The sequence below is a fragment of the Rhineura floridana genome, chromosome 8, assembly GCF_030035675.1.
Source record: "Rhineura floridana isolate rRhiFlo1 chromosome 8, rRhiFlo1.hap2, whole genome shotgun sequence".
Classification (NCBI taxonomy): domain Eukaryota; kingdom Metazoa; phylum Chordata; class Lepidosauria; order Squamata; family Rhineuridae; genus Rhineura; species Rhineura floridana.
Window position 1 is genome coordinate 109,913,188 of NC_084487.1, and position 14,196 is coordinate 109,927,383.

Sequence of the window (14,196 nt, forward strand, 5' to 3'; positions counted from 1 at the left end):
ACATACTATATCTCAACTTCAGCAAAGCTTTTGACAAAGTGCCCCATGACATTCTGATTAGCAAGCTACCTAAATGTGGGCTGGATGGAACAACTATCAGGTGGATCCACAGCTGGCTACAGAATTGTACTCAAAGAGTGCTTATCAATGTTTCCTTCTCAAACTGTGGGGAGGTAATGGGCGGGGTACTGCAGGGCTTGGTCCTGAGCCCAGTGCTCTTCAACATTTTTCTTTAATGACTTGGATGAGGAGATGCAGGGAATACAAAATTGGGAGAAATAGCTATTACCGTGGAAGATAGAAACAAAATTCAAAGGGATCTTGATAGGCTGGAACGTTCGGCTGAAAACAAGAGAATGAAATTTAACAGGGATAAGTGCAAAGTTCTACACCTAGGAAAAAGAAAGCAAATGCACAGTTATAAGATGAGGGATACTTGGCTCAGCAATACTACATGCAAGAAGGAAGTTGGGATTGTTTTGATCACAAACTGAATATGAGGCAACAGTGTGATGTGGCTGCAAAAATGGCAAAGGATCTTGGGATTGTTGTTGATCACAAGCTGAATATGAGTGAACAGTGTGATGTGGCTGCAAAAATGGCAATGCTATTTTAGGCTTCTTAACTGGGGTATAGTTTCCAAATTGCATGAAGTATTGGTTCCCCTCTGCTCAGCATTGGTTAGGCCTCATCTTGAGTACTGCATCCAGTTCTGGACATCACTTTAAGAAGAATGCAGACAAAATGGAATAGGTTCAGAGGAGGGCAACAAGGATGATCAGGAGTCTAGAAACAAAGCCCTGTGATGAATGACTGAAAGAACTGGGCATGTTTAGCCTTGAGAAAAGAAGACTGAGGGGAGATATGATAGCACTTTTCAAGTACTTGAGGAAGGCCAGGACCTCTTCTTGATTGTCCCAGACTGCAGGACACTGAATAACAGGCTCAAGTTGCAGGAATCCAGATTTCAGCTGAACATCAGGAGAAACATCCTAACTGTTGTAGCGGTGCAACAATAGAACCAATTACTTAGGGAGGTGGTGAGCTCTCCAACACTGGAGGAATTCAAGAGGCAGCTGAACAACTATCTGTCAGGTATGCTTTAATTTGGATTCCTATATTGAGCAGGGGGTTGAACTCGATGGCCCCTTCCAACTCTGTGATTCCATGACTCTATGTTTGTAAATATGTCTACCATGCAGGTATACACACCAAGCAGCCAGGATTGTTTGCAAGTTCCTTGCTGAATGTATAGCTGGTGGCAAACATTGCATACTATGCAATGCAATCCATGGCAAATACAACAGTAGAAACCCCCAATGTATCTTTAAATCCAAGTTACAAGGATTGGACCTTAAATCTAGCACTACTGCACCAAGAGAATCCCTGCATGTAAATTCTCAGAATTTATAAGCTACCAGCTAGACCTGTTTGGCCTTGCTGCTGCCGCCAATGAACTGAGAGTTGCTCTAAGATGTGCCAGCACTATCCTGTGGCTGCACTTAGGAGAGGAATGCTGATAATGATGAACAAGCTATCTTTTAGGAGAGCTTGCCTGCAATTAGTGCTCATCTCATCAAGGAACCCTTGGTAAATTTCTAAGAAACTGTAGAATCTAAAAACACAGTTTGCAAACCGCTGCCCCAGGCCAATGTAACTGACACACTGTATTGGTTATTGTATAAAAGAGAAAAGTCGTAAGTCATGCAATCCCACTGAAGACTAGGTCAGTTGCTATCCAGGTCCTTAAGAATTACCACAGTTTGGTCAAGACATTTTGCTGCCTGAGCCAAAGGAAAAGAAGATCCCTCCTTATGTTGCAATTCCATGTAACAGACTGAATCTAACTTCCACACTATCAAGGCCGTGGACCAGGAATCCTCTCAGATGCAGAGTCCTCCTGACAACTGCAGTCCCAAGGAAGAGATGGATCCACTCCCCCAGTCCTTCCCATGTGAATCTGCTGGTGCTGGAGCCCACATCCCATCCCCTGAACCGCAAGGAGACATCTCTGTCACCATACTCTGATGACTGGACCACCAACTCCTTGGGGGATCAAGAGTGCCCTAAGAAACTTTCTGCAAAGCAGGCCCCCCAGCTTGAAATATTGCGGCCTGGAAAAGCCAATGGCTGCAGAAAAAGGCACTTGCCCTTGAATTGGCCAGATGCAGGACTCTGGGGCAGCACCTTGGTCCTTACCCAAGGTCCTGACCTTGCCTTGTCTTATCCTCGCAACTGTTACATTCTCATCTGTTCCTGGACCTACAGATCTTAACCTTGCTTGGACCATCACCTTCCCTAGATGATGGATATCACCACAAATCAGGACACATACTGCTGATGGGATGCATCCTCTATAGTACTTGAGGGCAGTAGGCTAGTTTAGGTGACAGTGGTGTAGTGGTAAATTCAGAAGTGCAGGGCCCTTCATAATAGTCACAGCCACACACCCTCCTAAGATTACATACCATTCTAAGATTATTGAATAATCTGGCCAGGCTTGAATACTGCTTTCTGTTTTTCTGTCACTGTCACCATTTGACTGCCTGTTCTCACTGGCAGAGATATTGCTTTAATTACAGAGTTCTTTGTCTGCACATTTATCTCCTGCTGCTACCAAATTGTTTGATGATATAGATGGGATACTATCATCAGGATTCACTGTCTCTTCTTCTGCAATTACAGAATTCTCACTCTCCACAACTTAGGTTTTGAAGCAGAAGCTAATAGGAACACCTCTCACTCACTTGCAGGAAATGGCAAGGAAGTCAAGACTCTTCTCAGTGGCTAACACACTCCCCTTTCATGCTGATTGACTCATAGGATGCTGGAGACATAGGGACCCTGCTGAGACCCTGCTCCCAAAAAAGTAAGGGGTGTAAGACATCTACAACAACTACACCCCAGTTAGAGGATGAAGAGCAGGCTGCATGGCACACAGAACTCTGTCCTCCATCATCTTGGCATTACTCCCCCCCCCAGCATCCACTTCCTGAAGCAGCTGCCTCAATCTGCCTCACTGCAGAACTGGCCCTGGGAACCACCATTATATAAAGTCAAAAGCACATGAAAAGCACATGTTGTATAAATATTTGACTTTACTACAGGCTATTAGCAACTAATCATTCAAAGAAGTTCAAGATTCCAAAAGTAAAGTACCTGAATCAATAAAATAACGGAATGTTCTAGGGCTTGAATCACGATCTGTACACACAATACTGAAACCATCAATGTTGGTGCCATAAGTTAGGTCCACTGGAATCCGCAGCAAATATGAATTGGGTAAGCAAATTGGTGGTTCATCATTTGCTTCAAGAACATTCACTGTTACCTAAAAAGAAGAGACAGGGTTTTGTTTTGTTTTTTACAAGACAAACCAATGGTTTGTTCAGTTTAAAGCAGTCGATTCGAAATGTAGCCCTCCCATCGCCCTGAAATACATTGTCTTTGCCAGGATCCTTGAAATACATAATTGAAGATGCCAGTAAGTAACAACACTTGAGGCTTCACACATGCAAATAATGTGCTCTGTCACTGAGATATAAGCCTTTTAAAAGCAGAATACATATACAGTCACTTCATTTTTTCCTATTGCAATTGATGATAATTAATAATACAGTAATACCTCAGTTAATGAAGTAGATGCATTCCTGGACATCACTTCTTTAACAGAAACTTTGGCACCAGAGGTATGAATAACATGGAAATATTAGGGGTAGTTTCCTACACCCTCTCATAGATGGTGGGGGCAGCTTCAACAGGGCTTTAAAGGGTGCCTACTTGACACCCACCCACTCCCCTCCCCCTCTCCCCCTCCTCCTCCTCTGAATTGTATTCGATCCTTCCAGCCCTGAGAGAAAGCAAGAGCTCTGTTTAATTCAAAGCAAACACATAGGCTGGTCAGTTTCACCCTAGCAAAGCAAAGGCACAGGCATATCAATTTATTGACACAGGCTGGTCAGTTTCACCTTTAAGCAAAGGCACAAGCTTAAAGTTTACCCATAACAAAGCAAAACTAGTCAGTTTCACCTTTAAAAAAAGTCCTTCCTTAAAAGGAGCGTAATCCCTGGAGGATTCGCTAACTGAGGTATTATTGTAAATATGTTTTGACCGCTGTGCTGAAAAATAGAACATTTGTCCTTAAATCATTTGGTCAGTTCTGGCTCATAGGATCCCATAGGTGTTTTTCTTAACCAAATACATAGTGCTCAGCCTTAATATGTCAGGCTCTATTCTGCTCCAGGACACTTGAATGCATTGATCTTATTGGATAAATGCCATATGAATTCCTGCTTTTCTCCCTAGAAACTTTCCAGAGCACTGAGAACTGTAACCTAAAATTGCTTTTTGGGGAGGATCCTAATATGCCATCTGGTCTCATCTTCAGCATCTTACCCAGTTCATGATATTTGTGTTGTGCGTCACTTGTAATCATCACCAGTAATGCTTCCTGGTCCAAATTCCAACCTATCTTTCAGTTTGGCTTTGATCTATGGTTCCTGCTCAGTGCATGTGCTTCCTGCATATGTTTAAACTCTTACCTCTGCCTCATTTATTTTCCTTAACCCTACTCCCAGCTCCACTGTTGATATCAGCCGTATTCACAGTTCCTAACTCATTCAGACTGTCTTCAAAAGTTTATGAACAAATCCAGATTGAGGGATGCCAAGATCCTGTATTGAACCATTTTCTTAAGAAGTCTTTCAATAGACTGTGATAATGCCCACACACATATATTTAGTTGTAACTGGCTCATAGTAGACCTGCTGAAATCAGTTGACATGACCAACTTATATCAATGGGTTTTCTCTGAGTATGACTTAGTTGGATGCCACTCATATAAACAAACACCAAACCCACCCAATTCACCAGTACTTAGCTTTCCAGGTGATGAATGTGCTTCTATTCAACTCTGTAGGGCATTTTATATCAAGAAAACTCTAGTCATATTTGGAGTTGCAAGGAGACCATTATAAGGAGTAAGGAGACCACACGCTTCTTTTTGGGAAGCACAATAGGATCACCTATTTAATCAGGACTCTGTAGAGTTCTTTTCATCAGGGTTTATCCACTCCTGAGGGCAAACAGTTCAAACTAGGAGTGTCCCATTCTTGAGAATGCAGGAGCAGGTAGGCCTGGAGTCACAGGCCTACAAGAGGGATGGGGGAAGTGGGAGAGCTGTCCAGCTCAGAGGTAAGGCTTGCATTGGAGTCAGGATCCTTGACATTTGCTGAAATAGCAAGGGAACTGTCCACAAAGAGCTGTGTAGGAAGTATAACTGTGGCACCAACAGTTGCTGAGGCCTGATTCTTACAGTGAGCCCGATATGAGAAAATGACTTGGTTGTAATATGTTATAAGGATGGATAAAGATATAGGCCTGAATGTATCAGTGTGTGAGAGAGAGAGACAGAGAGAGAGCCTGGTTTCTGCTTTTTAAAATGGCTCAAAACAGGTTTGGAATTCTGTATGACCCTTGACATGAGAGCTGACAGAAGCAAGCCAAAAATGAAGGCAAGTTGGGGAGTCAAAGGAAACAGATTACTGCAAACATTGACATGGTTGGTCAAACATGGCCCAGAGAACAGCAAACAGAAACTGTTGAACTCTTGACCTGAACCCCCAAAATTAGCCCTACTGAAACCCCTTTAAGAAGGCAATATCAGCATAATATCTAGACCAGACAGTCACAAATAGGACACTATAAACCACCCAGTGGGAAAACCCTCTGTTCAAGAGGCAAAGAACCATGTCAGCACATGGCAGAGGAGTGAGCAAAGCTGAGTGGAAAGTAGGGTGTGCCACAGAGAATGAACCAGATGCGGCCAAGACCAAAGGTCAGTGGCCATCAAGCTCCAGAACAGTATAAAGAATGCACCCCATCCCATAGCAAATCAAAGGTCAACAGGGAAGACCAATGCAGTGTTGCGCACACCTGAACTCCAACCTTGAATCACCTAAGCTACCATGGGACCTGGCCAGCCCAGCATATGTGCTTGCGTAAGTGTGCATGAATAAGGACTGTAGCTTTTAAAAGAGAAAAACTGTTGCTCGGTAAGAGGTCTGTTTAGCAGACCTAAAGAAGCTTCATTAAGTGTGACAATCTGTTTTATTATTGCTAAAATAAACCTTACACTGAGGAATAGATCCTATGTTTTTGGATCAGAGTCTCTCTCCAAGATCCCCTCCCTAAAGGAGTTCTGATGGTCTCATCAGCCATTAGACTTGACACTGATTTGATCATTTTGTAACAAGCCCTGCATCCCACTCTTCATAATTTATCAGTGGAGGGCCTGATCCTGGAAGCACTCAAGTCAGATATCCTCAATAGCTGACCCTAGTAAAGGACAGGCAAGTGCTTTGTCTTGAACTGGCAGCTTCTGTCCAGGTTCACTATTGTCTGTTTTCTTGGAGTACAGAAAGTGGAAATGCTATAGCATAAAAGGAATCCAGGTGTGTTGCAAAGGGTGTATGTCAGAGTCCCTAGATTCAGTTGGCTCCAAGGTTTTTTAGAGAAGCTGTCTCAGAGGCCTCACTAGGCAGAATGAATCAACTTCTTCTGGTCCCAGCATGTACAGTACTTGGTTCACTCTGTGTGTGTGTGTGTGTGTGTGTGCGGGTGTGTGCACGTGCACGCGCGTGTGCGTCCCCTTCTTTTTCTGAGGAGGTTCAGTCTGACTCGGGGTCCAGAAGCTGACAGATGCTGATACAGCTGATAAAGCTCTGGGTTTTGGAACAGGAGGACAGGAATTCAGACACAAAACAGTTCAGAAATCCTCACGCACATTAGCTTTGCATGCCTGGAATGTCTTGCAAGACCTATTGTTTTTATCAGAAACATGGAAGTGTATATTTTACAAGAGGGCATATCTGCCTAAAGGTTGGCATTTTACTCACTGACACAATTGTGGTCTTGCCGTCGTTATCAGAAGCCTGCACTGTTAGATAGCAGCTTGGACTTGTTTCATAGTCTAACTTAGCTACAATTTCCACATTGCCCCCTATAGGATTAATCCAGAACATTTCTGGGAGGCCAAAGCGAGAGGTGCAGTTTTCAGCCGAAATCGAATATGATATTCCAGTGGGCGGTACATCTTTGTCTGTAGCAATCACTTGTCCAATTCTGGATTGAACTGAAATGAAGCAACATTTGAAAACACACACATACATTTTATAGGAAAATATATTTCCAATTTTAAAAGGTGAGGCCTTTCCAGATTGTCTCAACAGTTTCCAAAATTCTGATGTTTGTTGTTTGTTTTAATTATGGTAGATTTTGTTTTTAATATGTTGCTGTAAGCTGCCCAGGGAATGCTTATTGATGGGTGGCTATATAAATTTAACTAACAAACAAACAAACAAATCTTCATGTAACCACTTTCCAGTCTAAATCCTGTGCCCTAGTTCATACATTTAGATGTGTTAGTGCTGCAATTGTGTGATGAACCTCTTCCTTGTAGAAGAGCCTATAGTGTGAACCAGGTTTTGGCTGAGCACCTAATTGTGTAGAAACCTAGTTCTTGTGATCTGTCCCTGACTTTCTGAGGGTTAGAAATTGTATGAACTTTCTGATTGTTCCTACAAAGGTTCAGTTTAGGCTGGATGCTGTCTGCTCCTTTACCATGCCATTTCAGGATTGCCCCTGGCTCAAAGTAGGAACCAAGGAAATATAATATTTAGCAAATAAAAAGGTTCAGGTAAGAGCTCTGGGTATTACATGTTTTGATAGTAATAGGTTCTTGTTATAGTCCACATATTTAACTGACACTGGAAAAATGTACCTAGCCCAGGAGTTTGATTCCTTACATGTAGATGATGTTTCTACAAGTAGTTTACTGATGGACTAAACCCTATCTCTCTTTGCATTTATGTAGGCTCATCCAGGAAGCAGAGATGAAGCAAGAAATGAAAGCAAGCATCTTACAAATGAATATAACTTAATTCATGGCTCTGTACCCATGGGCAGGCAAGACTATTGCATTTATGTGTGAGATTTGCATCCAGGAGAATTTACTGCAGATCTAGCCACCTTCAGAAGTCTTCTGTGATATTTGGTTAATCACCGTATCCTCCCCTCCCCCTTTTTTAGTTTTAATATAGTTGACTTTTCCCAGGGATTCAATCATAAGCATATTTGCCAAGGAGTAAGCCCCAGTAGTTGGACTTACTTCTGAGTAAATATGCATTGGATTGCACTGTAAGGATGCATATAAATGCTCACAAGCTATGAGACTGGCAGAGATGGTTTTCTTGCTTTGTAGATATTTGTACTCCTACGACAAATTCTTTTTTAAATGATGGTGCAGCACAATGGAGTTTGAATGAGGAGGAACTGCTTGTGGAAGTCTGCTGTTGCTTGGAACTTACAATATCATGAATCTATTCACCGCCACCCTAATATATGGAGCAGTTTTGCAACTCTTTTAAACTGGAGAGTTTTTTTAAAGACCAAGAATGACCATAAGATGTGGCACTTTAAAAAGAAAAAAAAGGCAAACTAACAGGACATGGAGGGAGGGCAAGACTAATGTCTTATCCAGCATTTGATTCACTAGAATGTAAGTCTTGTCATGCAAATTGTAAAACTGGAAGGAGTAGATACGACATCTGTTTGTATCATAGTAGTCTTTACCCTAAGACAGCCTTTGTTATCCTGGTGCCTTCAGATATTTTAGACTACAGCTGCCATCAGCCACAACAGAACAGCCATGCTGGCTGAGGCTGATGGGAGTTGTAGCCCAAAACCTCTGGAGACTGTCCTAAGATTCACAAACCCTCAGTCTCTGGATTTGATTTTTGTTTGTTTTATTGAATATTTTATACCAGGGGTGGGGAATCTTTCTAGCCCAGGGGGCCAGATTGTTATCTCTCCCAGCCCTCATGGATGCCACTCTCTTGTCAATCACCTGGCATTATCATGATGTTAGGTGGCCTTTTTTACCTACAGGGATCTTCAGAAGCCCCTCTCAAAGCACTATCTTGTCCTGCACTTTGAAAGGGGCTTTACAGGCACCATGGATCTGCTGATCGGCAGAACCTTAAAAAGCCCACCCTTTCGGTCAAGCTCTGCCCTTATCACCCCCACACCTGTCATCATATATGATGTCAACTACAGGACAGTTGAGTGTGACTTGGCCAAGATGGCTTCACGGGCCAAACGGAGAAGACTGTGAGCTTAATTCAGCCCATGGGAGAGGTTCCCCATCTCTGTTTAAAACCATTTTGTGTAAACCACGTCAAGATTTTTTAAAATTTAGCAGTATATAAATCTTGCTGAATAAAATGAATAGAATCATAGAATAGTAGAAGGTGCCTATAAGGTCATCAAGTCCAATCCCCTGCCCAATGCAGGAATAAATAAATACAGCATAAGCACAACAAGATTGCTTGCTTGGATGAGGGAATTAATGGTCCAATATAATCAGCAATGACCTGGAGCACACTTATATTCTACAGTGTTTTATATTTCTGAAAGAGTGGCTGTTACTTACCCGCTGTTGTTTCCAACACATTAAAAACATATGAAGGACTACTGAAGACTGGCTGAAACTCGTTGACTGGTTCTATTTTGATATAAATGTAGATAATATCTGTAAATATAGCAATTAAGGAAAGCATGAAGAATGAAACAAATTTGCAAATCCTATTTTAAAGAGACCACTTCTCCCAGAAGAAGAACGAAGAAAAACTAAAATAATAATGATAAAGGAGATACTTACTAGCACTGTAAGGTGGAGCAATATTCTCCACCACAATGGTCAGAGTATATTTTTCCTGCCCTGCTCCACCAGTTTCATTTTCAAGATCCACATTTCCTATCAGCTGGATAAAAACCAATAGAATTTTATTTACTTGTTGCTTATTGTGATTTTACTAGTGTAATTTGATATTAGTTATAAACATTTTGTAATCTTTATAATCTTTCCTGAAAATGATTTATTATGCAACAAACCACTCCCCTCCCAAAAAATAATTACTTCTTTCTTGCTTTGGAAGAGCAAAATACAACTGACGTTATTCAATTCCAGGTATGGAACTATTTTACATTGTCCTGGATGACATGACACAGTAAGCCAAACTATGGCTTACCAGAACCGTACAATTGTCAGGAGGTTCGCCTGGTGGACTTTCGACCAGTTTTTATTATTAAAGCCATTTTGTTTTTTAAAAAAGGCTGTTTAAAAAAAAAGGAAGTGATGGGGTACTGTGTGGTCTGTAGTTTTAGCAATGCCTGTTTTACAGTCATTTTCATATTTTAATTGTTATGTTGGCTGTTCTGTGCAAGTTGCTTTGAGAACAGCGGTTTTAAATGTGTTTTTACTTTCTGGTATTTTAAAGTCATCCTTGCTGTTTTTGTCATGGTTTCGGCTTTTTCATGGCTGTTACTGGGTTTTACATTTTTTAAACTATTATTTTCCTCTTTGTACATTGCCTGGAGAACAATAACCTTTGGATAAGCTTCTAAATTTACTTAATTTAGTAAGTGGTAGTAGTAATTTTTATTTTGGTCAAAGACTAGCAAATATAAAACAGTAAGGAACAAAATGTTATGAGAATAAAACAGCAAGTACCTGACCTTGATCCTTCCAGAGCCAGGTGGATCCTGTGTGAACTTATCACTTCCAACTCCAGACAGTCCAGTGAAGTTCAACTGCTTGTTTGGCAACTCAGCATCAAAGTCCAACTCCTCATGACAGGAATCTTTCAAATCAAGAATGATTGCTCCAGAAGAAATGTTTGTTTCTTTAAACTCCACTCTGTTTAAAAGGCACAAATTACCCATAAAGGTTGTTCCAGGCTTTCTAGTACTTTGTATTTATATGGCACCTTTCATAAATGTTTAAATACACTTCATATGTGTTGTCTCAGTAATGTATTTCTCCTTAGAACCTGACCATATAGAAGCAGGGATGAGACAGGGATTATTAAGCACATTAGATCCCTGAACAAGATATGGTTCCTGTAAACCACCCATTTTGATCCGGCAGTAATCTACCATAGAAATTGTGGGACCATCACAGGACCGTTCCTAGTGGCACTGTTCAGATAAGGAAACAGGTGTAAAATAATCTCAAAATGGTCTCTCCCTCTTTCCCACATTTCCAGTTTAGCACTAAAACACTGAACTAAAAGCACAGGAATCTCTAGAGTGAACATGATTATTGTAGCTGTACTGTATGCTATAGCACAAACAACAACGGGGTTTCCAGATGTATAAAAATACTTTAGATTTTCCCCTACGCATCACATGCCATCTCAGAAATTGCTTGGGTGGGTGGAAGAAAGAATGCTGCTTTATGGGCACAAACAATCAAGAGGGGCAAGTTTTTCAACAACCCTCCTACACTGAATTGCAAAATGCTTGGGAAGTGACTCTAAGTTTCAGAAGAAGCTTGTAATATGGTACAGAGGGACGATATAAAGGATGATAAAATATATACTCAATGGGCATGTGTGGCTTTGGCTTATGGCCAAAGTAATCGTATACATTTATTTTATAAATAATAGGATAAAAATAATTATCCTCTGTTATCTGTCTGTGAGCCCAACCTAGCCTTTGGCTGAGTTGCTGTGATGCCACAGAATGTCTATAAACATTCTAATGGGAGAGGGGGGAAGCTGTGACAAATAACACAGCTTCTCTGAGAAAGGAAGTTGGTTTGATTATGAAAAGTCTAAAATAGGGCCCTGGGATGAAATATCAGCTGTTGACATTAGAAAGGAGCATTACTGAGGCTGGGAAACATAATGGAAAGATAGCTAAAGAGAAAGAGAAGGAGGGCAACTTTTACTAAAAAGGGCTTTTTTGACAGTTTAAAAAAGTGACTTAGGACAAGCTTTCTTTTTCTTTTTTAAAATTTCCCAAAAGGATTTGATTTTGCTATTTGCTATTGTTGCTAGTACTTGAGAGTAGCCTTTAAATTACTTCAGATTTTTCCATTATTCACTGATACTAAACAATGTTATTCACTGATACTAAATTAACATCTATAATCGATTCTTGTTTTGGCAGGGTTTGTTTTTTATTCTGGCAATAAACTATGACCATTATGACTTCATAACCCGACACAACAAACTCTATGCTAAGAAGGATTCAGGTGTCATGATCCGCTCTGGTATCATTGGCCAAGTTTTGAGGAATTTGATAAAATGCATAAATCTGAATACCTATAATTATATTTTTCACATCCTGGTGGGTTGTCATTAATATCTTCAATAGTTATAACAAGTTCTGTTAGACTGTGTCGCTCACTACTAGGGCTTTCATCAACGCGAACAACCAAAGTAATGTTGGGATGTTCTCGGAATGGGTTTGTGTCACGATCTATTCTTCTAGCCACCGTAAGCACACCTGTGTCTAAGACAGAAATATATTGTAAGCATTTCCAGTTATATGCACAAATATTATCTGTGACTTAATCGTTTTATTTTGAAAGGGTGTTCCACATCCTACATATATTTGTATCTAAACTTCAGTGCCTCCTCTCTACTCTCCCACATACTTAATAAAATGTTTTGTTGTTATATGACTTCAAGTCGATTCTGACTTATGGCGACCCTATGAATCAGCGATCTCCAGTAGCATCTGTTATAAGCCACCCTGTTCAGATCTTGTAAGTTCAGGTCTGTGGCTTCCTTTATGGAATCAATCCATCTCTTGTTTGGTCTTCCTCTTTTTCTACTCCCTTCTGTTTCTCCCAGCATTATTGTCTTTTCTAGTGAATCATGTCTTCTCATTATATGTCCAAAGTAGGATAACCTCAGCTTCATCATTTTAGCTTCTAGTGATAGTTCTGGTTTAATTTGTTCTAACACTCAATAATTTGTCTTTTTCGCAGTCCATGGTATGTGCAAAGCTCTCCTCCAACACCACCATAATAAAATGTTATGAACTCCCAATTTCCCTGAGCTGTGAGACATTCTAGAGACACCACTGCCTGGATTTGACTTTCTTTGGTGGAAGAGATAAATGGAAACTGACATTTTTGTAATGTTTGGTTTATTTGCAAGCAGCAAGTAGATGTAGCCACCCACTCACAACTAGCAATGTAATAATAATAATAATAAACTTTATTTCTACCCCGCCCTTTTTCCAATATGACTCAGAGCGGCTTACAACTAAAAACAACACACCATTAAAACATACAAAGTATACAATTAAAAATAGAATTAAACTTTGAGAAAAATTAAAACCATAAAACATACGTTAAAAACAGCAGGCAATTTAAAATAACAAGACCATATAATGTAGTCACCAATCCTAGGACACTTAATCCTAGTCATTCTCTATCCCAAATGCCCGTTGAAATAAAACAGTCTTTACTTGTTGCTAGAAAGACGGCAAGGAGGGAGCTAATCGCACCTCACTCGGGAGGGAGTTCCATAGCCTAGGGGCGGCCACCGAAAAGGCCCTATCTCGTGTCCCCATCATATGTACTTGTGAAGATGTGGGGAGCACAAGAAGGGCCTCACCTGAAGATCTCAAATCCCGGGCAGGTTCATATAGGGAGATAAGATCTGCCAAATAGCCTGGACCTGAGTCATATAGGGCTTTGTAGGTCAAAACCAGCACTTTGAATTGTGTCCAGAAACAAATTGGCAGCCAGTGGAGCTGTTGTAACAGGGGGATTGTATGATCCCTGTAACCAGCCCAAGTTAGCACTCTGGCTGCAGCTCTTTGTACCAATTTAAGTTTCCCAACAGTCTTCAAAGGCAGTCCCACGTAGAGTGCGTTACTGTAGTCTAAGCGGGATGTAACCAAGGCATGCATCACCCTAGTCAGATCAGGCAGATCCAGGAATGGGCGCAGCTGGCGCACCAGTTTTAATTGGGCAAATGCGCTCCTGGACACAGCAGTAATCTGGGCCTCCAAATTCAAAGCTGAGTCCAGTAGTACACCTAAACTGCAAACCTAGACTTCAGGGGGAATGCGACCCCATCCAGCACTGGTTGAATCCCTATTCCCTGATCTGCCCTCCGACTGACCAGGAGTACTTCTGTTTTATCAGGATTTAATCTCAACTTGTTTGCCCTCATCCAGTCCATCACTGATGTCAGGCACTGGTTGAGGACCTGTAAGGCTTCCTTGGCTTCAGGTGGAAAAGAGAAATAGAGTTGAGCGTCATCAGCATACTGATGGCACCGAACCCCAAAAGCCCGGACAACCTCTCCCAGCGGTTTCATGTAAATGTTAAAT

The 14,196-nt window shown here is 41.1% G+C and overlaps 1 protein-coding gene across 1 annotated transcript in view; it reads right to left on the bottom strand.

The window, feature by feature from the left end:
* Positions 1-14,196, bottom strand: part of CDHR3 (cadherin related family member 3) — a 59,838-nt gene that overhangs the window by 22,742 nt on the left and 22,900 nt on the right. The window contains exons 8-13 of the mRNA XM_061637862.1: positions 12,168-12,357; positions 10,576-10,756; positions 9,719-9,821; positions 9,491-9,589; positions 6,897-7,132; positions 3,160-3,331 (exon numbers count right to left, since the gene is read on the bottom strand). Of these exons, the coding sequence (XP_061493846.1) occupies positions 3,160-3,331; positions 6,897-7,132; positions 9,491-9,589; positions 9,719-9,821; positions 10,576-10,756; positions 12,168-12,357 (981 nt within the window). The remainder of the gene's footprint in view (positions 1-3,159; positions 3,332-6,896; positions 7,133-9,490; positions 9,590-9,718; positions 9,822-10,575; positions 10,757-12,167; positions 12,358-14,196) is intronic.